The sequence below is a fragment of the Centroberyx affinis genome, unplaced genomic scaffold, assembly GCF_046629955.1.
Source record: "Centroberyx affinis isolate AG114_WGS23_722 - 3 ecotype Tasmania unplaced genomic scaffold, CSIRO-AGI_Caff_v1 ptg004319l_1, whole genome shotgun sequence".
Lineage (NCBI taxonomy): Eukaryota > Metazoa > Chordata > Actinopteri > Beryciformes > Berycidae > Centroberyx > Centroberyx affinis.
In genome coordinates, this window is record NW_027282028.1 from 65,821 (window position 1) to 84,305 (window position 18,485).

The following is an 18,485-nucleotide window of genomic DNA, read 5'->3' on the forward strand; positions in this document are numbered from 1 at the left end:
GAACAAATAATTAACAAATACATACATTACAATTCGCTCACTTAAAAATTTTAAATTGAAGTAATACACTTCTAATTAACTTCTACTTCAAAGTAAAACAGCTGAATATTATCATATGCAATACTGAGACAATTATTTAACATACTTCCAAATCAACAACATTTAGAAAAAACCTTATATAAATATCAGGATTATACACATAGTTTATAAAAACATTTTCCTTCAGTAGGCTACCTCATGTCATTTCAGAAGATGGATATTGTAGCTTGCAATAACTGCAGAAATCTGAGGCAAACATAAATGAAACACAATTATGTCTATTCTCCATATATAGTCACAAACCAAGGGGTTGAATTAGTTTACTTACATTTATTTACAAAGTTGTTGCATTGATGCTTCATTTATAGTGTTCACAAGGAAGAACTAATCAGTGGCTGGATCTTTGATATTTAGACCAAGCATATTAGAGAGGCTTAGTGACAATTTGTCATTTTCCTCTGATGAAGCAACTACAGGGTGCTCCAGGCCTAGTCCAGTCTCAGGCTTTGCAACTTTGAAAGTGCCTCCTCTCACTAAAGTGGGGTCACCCGATTCTGTAGAGGTGCTCACATCAAGACTTGGGACAGTGAGCTCCCCTTTCAGACCAACATCACCTTTTATTTCGGCTGGTGAGGCATTAACTGTGGGTGTTTTTTCCTTGGCCATTTTCAATCTCTCCATAACGTCAATCTTCTCTCCAGCATTTGATGTTACATTTAGTTGTGGCAAGCGAATCCCCTTGCTAATGATATAATCCTTTTCCTGCGTATTTAAGCTTCCATCAATTTTTGGTATGCCAATACTATCACCGAATCCTCCAACATCGTCAATGCTGTTCCTGGGTAGTTTGTGGAGTTTGAATATTGGAACCTCCACCTCAACATTAGACAAGTCAGTTTCAGAGTCAACCCCACTTCCTTCATCCTCAGTACTTGAACCGGACCTCAATCCCCATTTGAAGGGCCATCTCAGCTTACTTTTTGGAGAATCTTTAACTTCAGCATCTCCCTCAGCTGTGATACCCAGTTCAGGCTTGTTGAAACTTCCCTCAACTTCAGGGGCAGAGACACTGACATCAGATGAACTGATCTCTCCTTCAACATTGGGAGCATTGACCTTCACATCAGGTGACACATTCAGATCTGCACTAGCATCAACCTCTGAGGCTTTTATTCTGGGCCCTGAAAGGCCAAACTTTGGCACCTTGAAATGTGGCAGTTTTGAGGTTTCAGCAACAGTATCTACATTTGGAGCTGTCACATCTACTTCAGGCCCTTTGATATGAGGCAAACTTAAGCTGATGTCAGCATCTCCCTCCAACTTTGGGGCAGATAGATTGTCAGGAACACTCGAGTCCACCTCAGGTACGGAGATGTTGGCATCTACTGTAGGACCATCTACATTTACATTAGGTGCCTCTATCCCTGTCTCAACTGAAGGATGAACACTTAGATCTGATGTATCAATATCAACACTGGGACCTTCTACTTGAGGACTTGAAAGACCAAGTTTTGGAAGCTTAAAATGAGGCATTTTGAATTCACCATTAGTATCTACATCTGGAGTTTTTAATTGTATGTCAGGCCCTTTGAGGTCCGCTTTGGCCATGTTGATATCCACTTCTGGAGCAGAGATATCTCCTTTAATATCTGGAGTGGCGAGATTCAGTGTGACATCAGGTGCTTCTACTTCAGCTGCTGGCAACTTCCCATTTACATCTGGTGTTGAGAGGTCTCCTTCAATTTTTGGTGAAGAAAGGTTGAGGTCTGGTCCCTGGAGATCTAATCCTTCCAGTTTTGGTTTGGATAGTCCAAATGTAGGCAGCTTGAAGTTTCCAGATGTATCAAGATCAGCATTAGGTGCCTGAAGATCCACATCTGGTCCTTTTAGTTCAGCTTTGGGCAAATTGATATCTGCAGCTGGAGTAGATACATTTGCCTCTACATTTGGTGTTGCAAGATTCAGTTCAGGCATTCTCAACTCAGCATCAGGGGCTTTTAGGTCAGCAGTAGGCAAATTCAAACTGAGGTCCGTCATCGAAAGGTCACTGTCAGTTTTTGGAGCCAATACATTTAGGTCTGGTGCTTTCAGGTCCAGATCAGGCCCCTGGAGATCTGCACCAGGAACCGAAATGTCCAACTTTGGAGCATCTAGGTCAGCACTAAAATCTAGATCAGGTCCCTCCACTTTGGGTTTTGATGAACCAAATTTGGGCAGATTAATTTTAGGCCATTTGATTTTTGAACCTACATCAGGTGCTTGAAGATCCACATCGGCTCCCTTGACTTCAGCTTTGGGCAAATTCATGTCCAGAGCTGGAGTAGGTATGTCTCCCTCTATCTCTGGGGCAGAAATATTGAGGCCTGGCAGCTCAAGATCAGGCCCCTGGAGGTCTGATTTTGGTAAATTGATGTCAGTGTTAGGAACCGAAAGGTCACCATCAGCATCAAGGTCAGGGCCTTTTACTTTGGCTCCAGACATCCATTTGGGCAATTTAAGAGATGGAAATTTAAGTTTTCCATCAACATCTTGGTCTACTTCAGGACCCGAGATATCTGTTTCTGGCAGAGTCAGATCTAGATTTGGAGTACTGAGATCTCCTTTAATTGTGGGGGTGGAGAGGTTTAAGTCAGGTGTACTTAGTTCAGCTGCAGGGGCTTTCACATCTGTTGTTGGCAATCTGACATCTACATCAGGAACATCTGGGACCTTAACATCAAGATCAACTTCTGGTGCCTGAGTCTTTGATCCTATGTTAAATTTTGGCAGTTTGAATTTTGGCAACTTTATTTTTCCAGAAGACGCATCAGTGTCAATATCTGGTGTTTTAAGACTTACATCTGGTCCTTTTAGGTCTGTTTTAGGCAGGCTGAGACTCAAATCTGGAGCAGCAAGGTCACCTTCAATTTGGGGGCCTGTAAGATTCAGGTCTGGTGCTTTTAGATTAACATCAGGTGCTGTTATATCTGCTTTAGGCAGCTTCACATCTACATCAGGAACAGAGACATCCAACTCTGGGGTCTTGAGGTCAGTATCAACATCAAGATTAGGTCCTTTCACCCTTGGCCCTGATAAGCCAAACGTTGGCAATTTCAATTTAGGGAGCTTGAATTTTGGGGCATCAACTTCTGGAGATTGGAGGTCCACATCAGGGCCCTTGAGATCAAGATCTGGAGCATCAATACCTCCTTCAATTTTTGGCATGGACAGGGAGAAATCTGGTGCTTTTAGGTCCACATTAGGTGTATCCACATCAACACTGGCATCAATGTCTGGTGCCTTTAAATCAGCATCCACATCAGGACCTTTTACTTTTGGCCCTTTGATTTTTGGTAGTTTAAATTTAGGCAACTTCAGCTTACCAGAGGGTGGATCAAGATCCACATCTGGACTTTTGATATCAGCATTAGGCAAGCTGATATCAAGATCTGGAGTATCAATGCCACCCTCAATTTTCGGTGCAGAAAGGTTAAGATCTGGTACACTCATGTCCATATCAGGCCCTTTGAGATCCAAGTCTGGCGTATTCACATCAGCATCAACCTTTGGTCCTTTCAGTGTGCCAAATTTGGGTTTCTTTAGGTTTAACCATTTGAATTTTCCAGATGGAGCATCAATATCAACATTTGGAGCATCAATGTCTACTTTTGGGCCTTCCAGGTCGGCTTTTGGTAATTCTAGATCTACAGCTGGTGCACTTATCTCTCCATCAATCTTTGGAGTGGAGAGACTCAAATCAGGTGCTGAAACGTCAGCATCTATATCTAAATCTGGTCCTTTAACCTTAGGACCTGACAGTGCCCATTTTGGCTTTTTAAGAGTGGGCCATTTGAACTTGCCAGTTGGAGCATCAATGTCTATATTTGGAGTGTCCAAATCCACCTCAGGGTGGTCAACATGTGCACCAGGCAAATCAAGATCCACATCAGGTCCATCAAGTGATGCTCCAATTTGAGGAGGAGAGAGACTGAGGTCAGGTGCATTCACATCTGCGTCAAGGTCAACATCTGGGGCTGTTATCTTATGCCCAGGAAGCCGGAATTTGGGCTTTTTGAGTGTTGGGAACTTAATATTGCCAGATGGGGCATTAATGTCAACATCAGGTGCATTTATCTCACCATCAATCTTTGGAGCTGAGAGATTCAGATTTGGTGCATTTAGGTCTGCATCTATGTCTGCTTTTGGGCTGTGAACTTTGGGTTTCTTCCACTTCAAATGAGGCCAGTTGATTTTCCCTGGATGAGCATCAATGTCAATATCTGGGGCCTGAACATCTACATTGGGGCCTTTAAGATCAGCTTTTGGGAGATTCAATTCAGCATCCGGTGCATTTATCTCACCCTCAATCTTTGGAGCTGAGAGATTTACATTTGGTGCGTTCAGGTCTGCATCTATGTCCATGTCAGGTCTTTGACCATGAAGTTTCGGTTTCTTCCACTTCAAATGAGGCCAATTGATTTTACCTGATGGAGAATCAATGTCAATATCTGGGGTTTGAACATCTACATCGGGGCCTTTAAGGTCAGCTTCGGGCAGATTAAGGCCTACATCCGGTGTGCTTAGGTCGCCATCAATCTTTGGTGTAGAAAGGCTTACATCAGGTGCAGACAGGTCAGTATTTATGTCCACATCTGTTCCTTTAACCTTGGGACTTTTCCATTTGAGATGTGGCCACTTGATTTTTCCTGTGTGAGCCTCTATATCAGCATCAGGGGTTTTCAAATCCACGTTGGGACCATTCAAATCCACATTGGGACCATTCAAATCCACATCTGCATTTGTCATGTCTACTCTAGGAGCTGAGAGTTTGAGGTCTGGTGTCTCTAGATTTCCACTGAGAGCAGGGGAATCAACATCAATTTCGCCGGTTGGTGCTTTGGGTTTTATGTGAGGCAGATTGAAGTGTGGCATCTTGAATTTTGGGGCCTTGTATTTCAATGTGCCTGTCTTGACTTCTGGTTTCTCAATTTCAAGTGAGGCATCGGGAGTGTTGAGCTGTGGAGATGAGACACTGACATCAGGTGCTCTGAGGGTGCCATCCAGACCTGTTCCTTTTACATTCGGTCCAGTCATTCCTATGGTGGGCATTGTGAACTTGGCACCACCGTCAGCTGAAGGTGTGTTTAGAGTAAGACTGGGCAGGTCTCCGTTGAGAGTGGGACCACTGATTTCATCCCCCAACCCCCCATTTAGGCCATCAAGTGCAAGAACTGGTGCTTCCGCTGATGCATCCATTGGCAGCTCCCTCTTTTGGCTGTAACTAGCAGTGAGCATCTGTAGATAATCAAGTGGTAAACAAATTGGGTTAAAAGACGCTGCAACTCTATCAACTAAAATTACAACAGAAATTACAACAGTCATTGTGTCATTTTTGTCAGTCTTTTGAAGTTCTATAATCAAACAGGATTTAAGCTGTTATCTTATTGCCTGTATCCTTATTTTATTATTTCAGTGGTATATTAGCAGTTTGAAATAAATGAGCTACTTTATTCCAGAATGAGATATCTACAATTTAAAGTGAGTGTACAGAATGATTGTGGTACATCTTGGAGGATGGTAGGTAATTTATGTCTCAACCAAATGAAAATTATAATAATTTTAAAGACTTGAATGCTCTATATTTTAGGGATAGTGAATGATGAATTTCAGGTAATAGTTGTTTTTCCGAAAATATCCTAAGAACACTTCAAAGTATATATACTGTTTTGGGTTTTTTTTAAAACCTGAAAGCAAGTTGGTTGGGTATTTGAAACTATTATTTGCAGACTGATTTTCTTTCTGCTTTGGTACTCATATTCAAATTACAGGTACATGTTACAACTTGGATTTTTGCCAATTATAGTGTGGCTATAAACACCACAATACACATTTCCACACTGTAACAAACATTTTCAACTTGTGATACACATAAGCAACTTGTTCATCTTTCAGTTACAATATATTGAATGGACTGTAGTAGGAATGGACTGCTAACTAACTCTAATATCACTGTCTGTACAAAGTTTGTTCCCTAGTTAATGTCAATGCAGCAGTCCTTAACAGTGTCAGTTGATGACACCCCAGATTTGAGTCTTGGCTCTCTGTTTTCTGGCTTTGGGAGAGACTTGTTCCTGTACACTAATTTTGAGCAGATTGTCCAAGACCATAGATATAATATATTTTGAAAATATGTTCCAATCTTGTGCAGGTGTGTAGACTGCACACTGGACTGAAACATTAGTAAGTAAAATAATTGTGTACATTGTACAAGAGTAGTGTGTGGAAAATATAGGGAAAAAACTTTTTAGATTGACAAGACTTAGGCAATGTGTTTTTCATGCGTTTCATGGGTCTTTAGTAGGGTTCGACCGACGTGTTTTTGAAAGCCGCTACCAATATTTTTGAACTGAAGCTGTCGATAGCCAATATTTTGTGCCAATATTCAATATTCAATATTTCCATTTTCATGCCAGTGTTACCCCTGAATTGTATTCTTGGCAGGGTTGAAAATCCTCTGAAACAGTATTTAGACAGTCATGGGACACTAAAACTCTCCACTGAAACACATTAAGTTCTTGAAAGCACATGAAAAACAGCCAACATTGGAGTTACGAGGTGTTCAACAGTATTAATATGAATTCTGCCTTGGGTTGGATTTCGAAGTTTACCTCTGTAGGGTCTCTGAGACTCGCTCCCAGAGATCCAAGGCCAGCACTGGCTTTCAGCTCCTGCTTTGTCACAACCTTCATGTTGTCATCATATGGCTCTAAGACCTTCAGGATTTTCAGCACTTCTTCTTTCTTGAGGTGGTCAAGGTGTATGGTGGCCGCCACAATTTCATCTCCTATAACAAGAAAGACATTATCAATTTAAACGGATTGAGGTGAATATTACAGTAGACCCACAGAATGTTTGTTTCGGTTTTCATTCCCAAATGAGCTATAATTTATAGTTGTGTTGCCAGTTCTCAACCTGGGAAAATAATTACTATTATTATTATTATTAGTAGTAGTAGTAGTAGTAGTAGTATTAAAACACAGTTTATTTTTATTATTATGTTATTATTTTATAGTTACTTTGTAACTTTACGGTAGAGAAGTGCTGTAGAGCAGTGATTCTCAGCCTTTTTCATATCAAGGACCCCTAAGTTAGTCCACATTAGAGCCACAGAACCCCATTTGATGAGATTTCGTCTCTCAGACCCAAATCGGAGAATATTTTTATTGTCAGATATGATTTTGTCCAGAATTCCATGACTATCTGTATTGTAGGTAGAGAGATAACAGAGAACCTATGATCAAAACAGTCATTCTTCTACATTCTCTATTGGTTTCACGTTCCTGTAAATGAAATAATGCTGAAGTTTAACAATTCATCAATTTGTTGGGGACCCCCTGGAAACCCCTCAAGGACCCCTGGTGGTCCCCGGACCCCACATTGAGAACCACTGCTATAGAAGAAACTAACAAACAATACTTAAAACAACTGATACATTTCTAATGGTCATAGTGACACTATTTTACAAATTCAGATTTATAAACTACATGAAGCCTTTAATAAAACAACATGGCAAAGTAATATATCAAACTCAAAATATATTTTTATCTTATCCCCAGAAAATCACCCTGGTGTGCTTACAGTCATATTTACACCTTTCCCCCCCCAATTCCTTCTCTACTGATGAACTGTCCTACTACAGGAATAACATATTCATTTCAAAACTCCTGTGGTTTTCTTTGAATACCTTACCTTTTTTCAGGCCACTCCTTGCAGTGACTCTGTCATCTGTGACTCCTGTGATGACAACTCCTCCTTTCTCAGAGTCATCCAGGACCAGGCCCTTCTGAGATACTTCCGCTCCGACTGTCCTGGTTTTGGATGAATAGTTGTTTACAATACACACGTGTCAGACAATCCCAGACATCGACTCTGCACCATGTCATTTGTTGCTCAGTTCACAATGCAACTTTTCAAACTCAAATATATGGATGATAAATGTCTGGATTTACACAAGTGCTATGAAGTATAACAATTAGGTGGGGGTTTTTGTTGGTTGTTGATTTACTTACCATGATGTCTTAGGTGTATTTACATCCGCATATCATGGAAATTATAGAAAACCACAGGAAACCATAGAAACTACAGAAACCTCAGATAATCTGTAAAACAGCAGAAAAACAAGTGGTTACACATTTTATTTGATAATTACACAATCTCTTAAGAATATTTTCTCTCGCAAAGATGGTGAGTTCTTAGGGATATGGCTATTTTCTAACATGAGTGTGAATTATTATGTTTGTTAAGCTACAACAAGCCACACAGACACACACACACACACACACACTAATGCATAACTTTAATCAATAACACACCACCAGTTTTTATGTTATGCAGGATCAAGCTGCAGGGAAATTAATGCAGAATTTGAATCATTGAAGTAAACATGCCAAAGTCTTTTCCCAAGTCAATAAATGTGCATTGGCATGACTGCTATTCGTTTAAATCAACATTTGAACTTTGCAGGAAACAGATTAGTGGTTAAATGTGTTGGCAGTCAAAACTAAAATACCCACATCATTGTTCAGAAAAACTATTCCTCATTGCATTCATTCCTCCAACTCCTCATCAGCAGGGGCGTGTCTAGGGGGTGGCCAAGGTTATGACTGGCTGATGGCCATGTTAGAGGTGGGACCATCAAGCCAGTTAATTTCTTTTTCCAAAACTATGCTCCTTGAGTTCCAAGAAACACGCCAATGTATTTCAATTCTGAGATTAATCTCAGATTTCTGACAATAAAGTCAGAATTCTGAGTTTAAAGTCAGAATTCTGACTCGGAATTCAGAATTCTGACCTGGGACCTGCCTACATCCTTCCCAGTCAAAATGGCCTGGACACGCCACTGCTCATCAGGAACATAGCGAATATTATGGTGGTGATGCTGTTAATCTGTTACTGAAGTTTAGATCATCAAACAAGGGAGGATACTGTATATTAATGTCAAAAAACCTCCGGGAATGTGGGGGAACTGGTATCAGCCACTCGTGTTCTGAGGTTCTGAGTGCTGACAATAGACCAGTCAGCCAATGGCCTCGTTGAGAATCACTGTACAGCTTGATTTGATTTGCGAAACAGGAAAAATCATGATAAATTAAAAAAAAAAGTATATTATTTTATAGCCTATACTGTTCCCTACATTTCATCGGTCACTTTTTTATATATACTTTTAAAAATTTTGTGTAGTTTTTTATGATAAATGTGAGCTAAATGAGCAACCCACCAAGTCAAATTCCTTGTATGTTACTAAATAAAGCTGATTCTGATTTTGACCCCATAGGACAGAACAAAAAAGTGAAGAAAAAAAAACACCTACTTCCATTGAAAATCACAACAACATGACATAGGCCTATACAACACAAATATACTGTATAGCTCTACATAGCACTGGCTAAATTGTTTTAAGCTTCTCACATGTAGCTAGCTCCAGCTAAAGTAAACATTAGCTAAAATAATCATTCTCACATGTAGCTGGCTCTGCTAAAATAAAAGTTGGTAAAATAATCATTCTCACAAGTTAATGTGTAGCAGTTAACGTGTAGCTAGCTCTAGCTAAAGTAAACGTTAAAATAATCATTCTCTCGTGTAGCTGGCTCGAAAAAAAGTTCGCTAAAATAGTCATTTTTACGAGTGTACGTGTAGCTAGCGCCAGCTTCAATGTTAACTAGCAAACATTGTTGTAGCACCCAAGGTTATTATAGTTTTAAAGCGGGTTTGCTAGTTTAGTTTAGTTTTTATGTTTTGAAAATGCTTAGTTTTAGTTTAGTTTTAATTCGTTTCAGTGTTAGTTTTAGCCTTTTTTTGTAATATGGGGTATTTGTCAGGGGCGAGATTCAAAAAGGTAAAACAAAATTTGAAAAAACAAAAATTGGAAGATAGATTTCATATCCACCCAAAATACTAGGCTTATGTATGTATTATGTAAATAAATTGACTAAAGACATTTTCTCTATAATTTTAGTTTATCTTAGTTAGTTTTGTAAACACACAATACAGTTTCAGTTAGTTATTGTTTTTTTGTAAAGCCTCGTTTTTATTTTTATTTCAGTTCACGAAAATGTTTTTTCACACCTAGTTTTCGTTATTTCGTTAGTTTTCGGTAACGATAATAACCTTGTTAGCACCACACAGGTTTTTAGATTTTAGATTCTTCTCTCTGCCTCCCTACCAGCTCTGCCAACTTTCTTAAAAGGGCTAGGCCTCCATATTTTGAAAGAGTAAGGTGTGTTTGCGCTTGGTACCAAAGCCAATCCCATAATGTGTCTCACTCAACTTCAACTGTGCTGCATCCCTCTCCTATTGAGAAGGACATGGTGGTCCCCAACTCCATGCCTATGCTCACAACGTTCTTAATCAGTTTTCGAGGCAAAACCCTGACTTCGAAGAACTCTTTACATTTCTGCTGTCTGGCTGACTGACAGGGTGACAGTGACACCCACGCAAAAAAAACACCACCTCACACTTCAGGAATCCAAGGCCTCTGCCAGGTTTGCTCGGGGGGGAATGTGCCACAAACCAGTCGGTTTAGATGCATGGAAGCTGACGTGCCGCGCCACTCATCCCACCGCCACAGAGCCCTCCCTCCAGCCACACCCCGCTACCTTCATATATAAATGGTAATGCGCTTCATTTGCATTGGGATGTGCAAAGGTGCGGAGATAGAGAAAAGGTTGTAAGCATGGTAATACTGGGTTGTATATTGGCTTTGAAACACAAAAAAATGTGGGGATTTTTTTTTTTTTATGATACTGTCAAGGAAAATCTCATTAGTCCACTAATGTTACACAACAAAATCTTCAGTATTAATTTAACTCGGCCAGTGTCTCTACCAGTCCACACCCATCAGAGTCAATTTAACACTTTAGATAGTTTTGGCCAGCCGCCCCAGAGCCAGATCAGCTCTATGGATGGACAAGCAACACTCCATTCTCATTTGTTCACACTGGAAAATTTGCTGCGTATGATGAGGATTGAACAATATCTTTCTAGATTCCACAGCCAATGTAGTGCCTTTTTTTTCTAAAGGTGTACATTAAGAGCTGAGGCACATCTCCATAGCGTTAAAATCCAACAGGGTGCAGATGATGGTGAAAAGTCAGTCATAATATATTCTGATGACCTGGCTGGCAGGCAAGATTCAACCACTATGCATAATTCCCAGAAGCAGAAAAATAGCAGGAATTCAAAAAAAACAAAAAGACATTGACAGTCAACATGGAGTGGATGGAGTGGCTCTGTACTCTTGACTGAAACCACACAGCCTACCCATAGTCCTCGATGCGCATTTGAGCTCAAGACTGACAGCTCGATCACATGTAGGCTCAGGAAATTGCACCAAAACACACCCAAGCTGAGAGCTGTGTGGTAAATATGTGTATCCTCTAATATTAAAAAAAACACACTACAGGAAACAGGTTCACAACTCTCAACTCGGCTCCTAATCATGACAGCAGCAGTCGCTTTGAGAGGTTTAACTGAGTGTTAATGTGCCATCAAGTATTCCAATATCTTTCCAAAGCTCTTGACTTCACCGTTGGCCTCTGTTGTACCCAAGTATCACTCTCAATTAATCAGACCTGATTTGAAAACCAGCTGCAGTCTAAATCTGGAATACCTAGACTTACATAAATCCAAATAAATACATTTCATCCCATTGCAAATCAATGCACAGCTATTTTTTTTTTAGTCCAAAGCATGCAAACCGTACAGACCTAGATAACCTTTAACATATTAATATTCATGCCAAATCAATATCCTTGCATTAAGATATGCATCAGTGCATTTGTTTTTTTTAATTTATATTTATCAAACTCTGATCTCGAAAGTAAATTTATCCGCCTTGGCACCAGCTTTCCAGTGCGCGGACTCTAACCTTTATTCCATTTTTTTTTTTTTTTTCCCGTTTTTTTTCATCAATCAGCAGTTTTTGCCTCCTAGTTCATCTCGACCGTTGGGGACAGACTCACCTGCGATGCCACCTGAGGAAAAAGCCCAAGATAGCGATGTCTCCTCTCCGCCGTGTACCACTCCTGCTCTGTCGGACAGGATGGGATGGACCTGCCAGTTAAATGCCTAAGCCTGGAGAACAGGTTAGGCCACATCAGCACCGCCTCTCCCAGTGGTGCCCCCCCCCCCCCCTTTTCCCTCACACACACACACACACACACAAACACGCGTGCACACACCTCGACTCCGAGCCCCAATCACAGAGACACGCCGAGGCTTTTTTTTTTGACAGCCGAAACCTGCCCAGGAAGAGCGAGAGAGGTAGAGATAGAGAGAGAGGAGAGAGAGAGAGAGAGAGAGAGAGAGAGAGGTACACACCACTCCTTGTTAACAGGCTTGACCAGGTTTACGAAGAAACAGAGGCCAAGCAAACACCTAGCAACATTGTCTCATATTGTCTCACACACACACACACACACACACACTTTCTTACACTCACACACTACATTGGGTTTCTATTCCGACCACCGACCATCTGTGATTTCCCAGCAGAGTTGGATGTTGAATAAATTGTTGTGGTTTTGTTTTTTTTCTCGCATTTTTTTTGCTTTATTTGATAGTCCACAGCAGTGGCACTGCTAAGCATGAATATATTCCCCCTTCCCCCCCCCCCAACTAGAGACAGGAATGATTGGGAAGAGAGACGGGAATGACATGTGACAAAGGTCCTGTGCCAAATTTGAATCCAGGAAGTCATAGGTATACAGCAGTGGTTGTCAACCTTTTTCACATCAAAGACCCTAATTTAGTCCACATTAGGGCCATGGACCCCCATTTGATGAGATTTTGTCTCTCGAACCCAAATCTGAGAATATTTTTATTGTTAGATATGATTTTGTCCAGAATTCTATGACTATCTGTATTGTAAGTAGAGAGGTACAGTGAAACTATGGTCAAAACAGTCATTCTTCTATATTCTCTAATTGTTCTTGTGAATGAAATAATGAAATTTAACAATTCATCAATTTGCTGGGGACCCCCTGGAATGGCCCCCAGACCCCACATTGAGAACCACTGGTATACAGTATGCAACTTAGCCACCAGGATGCCCAGATGTTGGATAGATGTTGATACGGCAGCCTGCACCAACACTGAAGGCCATGGTTTTGTGAAATCAAGACCTAAATATCTTTCTGATATCATTTCAAGCTGTTTTAGTATGAATTTATATATCATATTTTACCATAAAATATCATATTTTAAAATTTGTGTTCTTTTTTGGGTTGATTTTTGCCTGTCCCACTGTTGATGACTCAGCATCCTTACATTTCAATTAATTCACCCGTTAATTCATGCAAAATCTCCTTAAGGGAGTTATTAATGGAGGAGACCCCATTAAAACCTCCTTAAACTCCACCTTAATGTTTGACTCCTTGCTTTCTGATGTAATGTAAATAATAATAATGTAAAATAATAATAACTCATTAATAACCTGTAAACCTGCACAAAAGGCATGACAAAACCCTTAATCACTAGTGTCTCATGAATAAATCTCTATTCATTTTTTTTAAAGCTATGTTATTTTTAATGGATAATTCATGTTTACGTAATGAGAAATGAAGGACATTTAAGGGATAAAATTAAGGGATTCGGTTTCGGAGGGCATCGTCTTCACATTTGTGCAACTGATGCTTCCCATGTTCTCCTCATCATCGTTGGCATGGCCTGCCGTTATCATCGTCATACTCATATTCACTTTAATTGTGCTTTTGATTTGTGTTTTCACAGCGTCGCATTGTTGGACTGATAGTCAACAAGAACGCAGATAATATCACTTCAACATTCTCCTTACTAATATGATGCACACCGAGCTATGCGGGATGAGTCACTGCCCAACCCGTAACACACCGATTAAACACCATGTGATGACTGTGTACAGGAGAGACTGACAGTGTATTAAAGATGGACTGGTGGCTTCCCTCCCTCCCTCCCTCCCTCCCTCCCTCCCTGGCTGGGTGTTGTCAGTGTAAGGCGATAGCAAACGGATGAGCAATAGAAACTCAGTTTACGAAAGAATTCACAATTATGAAACTGAAGTCAGTCGGCATATGGGAGCCTTCCTTCCGTTTAAGATAATATCCCCGGACAAACTGCACTGAGTTCATGTTAAGTGCCTTTGCCAGCACCAGGATGCTTAGTATCTACATATTAAGCCTATCCTTTCACTCCCTTTAGGAGCTGGAGGATATAATAGACCGCAATAGTGCATTGCATAACCCAGAGAGCATCCTCCTTGTTGTTTACCCTTATCTACTGAACAAAAATATAAACGCAACACTTTTTTTGGGGTTTTTTTTGGTTTTGCTCCAAAATGGGAGCAAAACCAAAAAAAACCCCAAAAAAGTTGAAATAAAAGATCTAAGACTTTTTCTATGCACACAAAAGGCTTATTTCTCTCACATTTTGTTCACAAATTTGTTTCAATCCGTGTTAGTGAGCGCTTCTCCTTTGCCAAGATAATCCATCCACCTGACAGGTGTGGCATATCAAGATGCTAATTAAACAGCATGATTATTGCACAGGCGTTGCCTCGTGTGCAGTTTTTACCACACAACACAATGCCACAGATGTCGCAAGTTGTGACTGCAGGAATGTCCACCAGAGCTCACGTTGCAGCATGATAATGCACGGATTGAAACAAATTTGTGAACGAAATTTGAGAGAAATAAGCCCTTTGTGTGCATAGAAAAAGTCTTAGATCTTTTATTTCAACTCATGAAAAATGGGAGCAAAACCAAAAGTGTTGCGTTTATATTTTTATATATATATATATTTACCGCGTCAATGGTGTTGCAGATTGGAGTTTTAGTTCTACAAACATTTCTCAGAGGCAGAGCTGCTCTGGAGGCACAAATAATCTCATTGGTTGAGTTGAGGTGGACGGGCAGAGCCAAAAAGTTTGACTAAGTTAGCTAATTGGCATATCTAAACGGCAAAGTAGGAACTCTGGTCAATATACAGTATATAGCCTATACATATATATCATGTCAATGAGCATGACATTCATGATGTTGGAAGGTAGCCTGCTAACCAACATTTCTCAGAGTCATAGCTTCTCTGACAGAAATAAACTCAAAAACTGGTTGACTTAAACCTCAGTGGGTGAACCACAGTGTTTGTGGCTAAGTAACAGACTGAGGCCCAATGAAAAAGACCAGAGGTAAGACAGGAGGAAGCTGATATTATGAAGCCTAGTGCTCTTGCTGATAACTGTTATCTAAGTTATCTAGGTTAGCTAGTTAGCTAGCTGACCTTCCAAATTCAAACTAGCCATACTAGCAGTGGTGGAAAGTAACTAAGTACATTTACTAAGTACTGTACTTAAGTACAATTTTGAGGTACTTGTACTTTACTTGAGTATTTCCATTTGATGCTACTTTATACTTCCACTCCACTACATTTCAGAGGGAAATATTGTACTTTCTACTCCACTACATTTATTTGACAGCTTTAGTTACTTTTCAGATGGAGATTTGACACAATGGATAATATAACAAGCTTTTAAAATACAACACATTGTTAAAGATGAAACCAGAGGTTTCCAACCTTTTTGGCTTTTGACGTCTTACAAAAAGCAGTGTGTAGTCGGGTCACATTTCAGATGTCTATGAGTTGTTAACAGCTCCACCAAATAGTGATTTTTCCCTCTAAACCTCACATGGTTTCATTTCAATAAATGTTCAAATGATCCAATATTTCAGCAAAAATCAAAGATTAGAGAAAAAGTCCAAAAACTGAAAACAGATTTGTGTATCAGAACTTTGTTTTTTCTTCTTTCCTCTCCCATTAATCATCTCACGACCCCTCCGATTTCTCTGGTGACCCTTTGGAGGGGCCCGACCCCTAGGTTGGGAACCACTGGACTAAACTAGCTAACTGTATATAAAGTAGTTCAAACTAGCTCCACCTCCAGCAGCTACAACAGTAACATGCCGCTTACACACTGATGCTTCAGTATTAATAATCTAATGATGTCATATATAATAAAATATCAGTCAGAGGGACCAAACCACTACTTTTACTTTAATACTTTAACTACATTTTGCTGCTAATACTTATGTACTTTTACTTAAGTAGGATTTTTCATGCAGGACTTTTACTTGTAATGGAGTATTTTTACATTGCTGTATTGGTACTTTTACTGAAGTAAAGGATCAGAGTACTTCTTCCACCACTGCATACAAGCCTATAGCTATCTGGGTAAGCTAGTTAACAAACCTGCTGACCTTCCAACATTCCAACATTCATTCCATGGTCATGAATGAATGAAAAAAGTCATTGCCATTTATATAATAAATTGACCAGAGTTCCTTCTTTGCCATTCAGATTTGCCAATTAGCTAACTTACCAAACTTTCTGGCTCCGCCCATCGAGGTTTAACTCAACCAGTGAGATTATTTCAGCCTTCAAGAAACGCTTGTAGAACTAAAACTCCAATCTGTTTGCATTCAGATCTAAATTTGTCTTTTTTTTTGTTGTCATTCAACCCTACTCTTTTCATAAGACACTGTTACTGGGGGGTTTGGTGAGGCCCCGATTTGCATGTGTATGCCCGGGGGTCCTTTGATGGGTAAATGAATTTGAGTCATTTGTAAAGTGCAGTTTCTGTCCTCCCAGTCCCCCAGGCGGACCACTTCAGTGTTAGGAATGCACCGGTGTTGCACTGCTGACCGTGGAGATATTCAACACTGATTGCTTGTTATTGTAAGAAACTAAAGCTGTGACACATACCTGCTCTTGATAAGAACTGTATGGGGCAGCACCCAGATACGCTACATTGCAAGGCACTGTGACACTGAAGTGGTTTCGCCTGCTGTGTGGTTGGCACCTCGAAGCCGAAAAGTTGAGTCAGTTTTGCCAACCAGTCAGCAATTAGTGAGGTATTAGATGGTACCGTTATGAATATTTTCATATTCATATATATATTACAATAATGGGGAGAGTGAAATCTAACATCAGAATATGCACTTTCTCTATACTCATTGGACCGGCTGCTAAATGAAGAACTACAAAACCAAACCCCTTCATTTTATCCCTGAAATGTCAGAAATTTCTCCACTATTAAGCAATGTTATTTTTAATGGATAATTAATGTTTAATGAATTATCAATTTAAAAATAACATGGCTTTTAAAAAGTAAGGTTAGTATCATGGGTTTAGAAGGGATTTATTCATGGGTTGATTCACAGGGACACTAGAAATCAAGGGATTTTTCATGCCTTTTGTGCAGGTTTACAGGTTGTTAAGTGGAAAAGAATGGAAAAGTTCCTGTCTCCCTGAATTTCACATTAAATTGCAAAGTAAGCAGTCAAACATTAAGGGGTGTTTAAGGTGGTTTTTGATGGGGTCTCCTCCATTAATAACTCCCTTAACTCATTATAAGGGGATTTTGCATGAATTAAAGGGGTGAATTTGTGTAAATATAAGGTTATTTTAAGGGATTACTGGTTCGTAGAGACAGGGAAATGAAATAATACTTCATTATACTGGTGTAAGCCGCTTTCCCTTAACCTTGAATTGAATGCACACTGTGTAATGTGATCCACCACTCCAAAAGCATCTCATTTGGGGTTATTTACACCAGATCAGTGATTCTAGACACTAGGCACCAGTAATCCCTTAAGATAACCTCATATTTACACAAATTCACCCCTGAATTCATGCAAAATCCCCTTAAAATTAGTTAAGGGAGTTATTAATGGAGGAGACCCCATCAAAACCACCTTAAACACCTTAATGTTTGACTGCTTACTTTGTAATTTAATGTGAAATTCAGGGACACAGGAACTTTTCCATTAATTTCCACTTAACAACCTGTAAACCTGCACAAAAGGCATGAAAAATCCCTTAATTTCTAGTGTCCCTGTGAATCAACCCATGAATAAATCCCTTATAAACCCATGCTACTACACCAGATCAGTGATTCTAGACGCTAGGCACTGTTTTTATGAGAGTCTGGTTAATATACGGCTGGCCGCAACACCATAATGGTTATTTTTTGTTGGCAGCAATGCGGACACACAGTGATTCAGACATGAGGACAGTAGTTTTACAAGGCCTCATTTCTGGAATTCCTCTAAAGGTATTTGTTAGCTGTCGGCTCTGTGTTTACAGCACTGAGCAGTCTTCAATGGATGTGAGCTGTTCAGCGAGTGAATGAATGCTAAGGAGCTCTATTCATAAACAGCAGGAGCTTTCAAGCCTTTTTCTCCAGCAAAAATTAAACAGAAAAAAAAAAAAAATTCCCCCTTTTTAACCGACTTTCTGGGTTATTCCACAAGTAAAAGTTTAGTAAGTTTTTAGGTTACTCATATTCCATCAGGTTTATTTATTTACACATATAAAAATGATAAAACACAGAAAGAAGAGGTAAAGAAGAGATAAAAATAGAGATTTTGCAGGTGACA

General features: G+C 39.8%; 1 protein-coding gene across 1 annotated transcript; it reads right to left on the minus strand.

Moving 5' to 3' along the window:
- Positions 1–22: 22 nt before the first annotated feature.
- On the minus strand, positions 23–8,112 carry LOC139664585 (neuroblast differentiation-associated protein AHNAK). The gene is made up of 4 exons (XM_071543473.1): positions 8,088–8,112; positions 7,768–7,886; positions 6,687–6,862; positions 23–5,313 (listed from the first exon to the last, which is right to left on the minus strand). The coding sequence occupies exons 3-4, from the start codon at positions 6,765–6,767 to the stop codon at positions 424–426; spliced, it is 4,971 nt and encodes a 1,656-aa protein (XP_071399574.1). The 5' UTR covers positions 6,768–6,862; positions 7,768–7,886; positions 8,088–8,112; the 3' UTR covers positions 23–423.
- Positions 8,113–18,485: the final 10,373 nt, after the last annotated feature.

Excerpts from the sequence above, each read along its gene's own strand:
- LOC139664585 (XM_071543473.1), bottom strand. The coding sequence starts at position 6,767 with ATGAAGGTTGTGACAAAGCAGGAGCTGAAAGCCAGTGCTGGCCTTGGA. Across the intron at positions 5,314-6,686 it reads GTCTCAGAGACCCTACAGAG|ATGCTCACTGCTAGTTACAG; the intron begins GTAAACTTCGAA and ends GATTATCTACAG.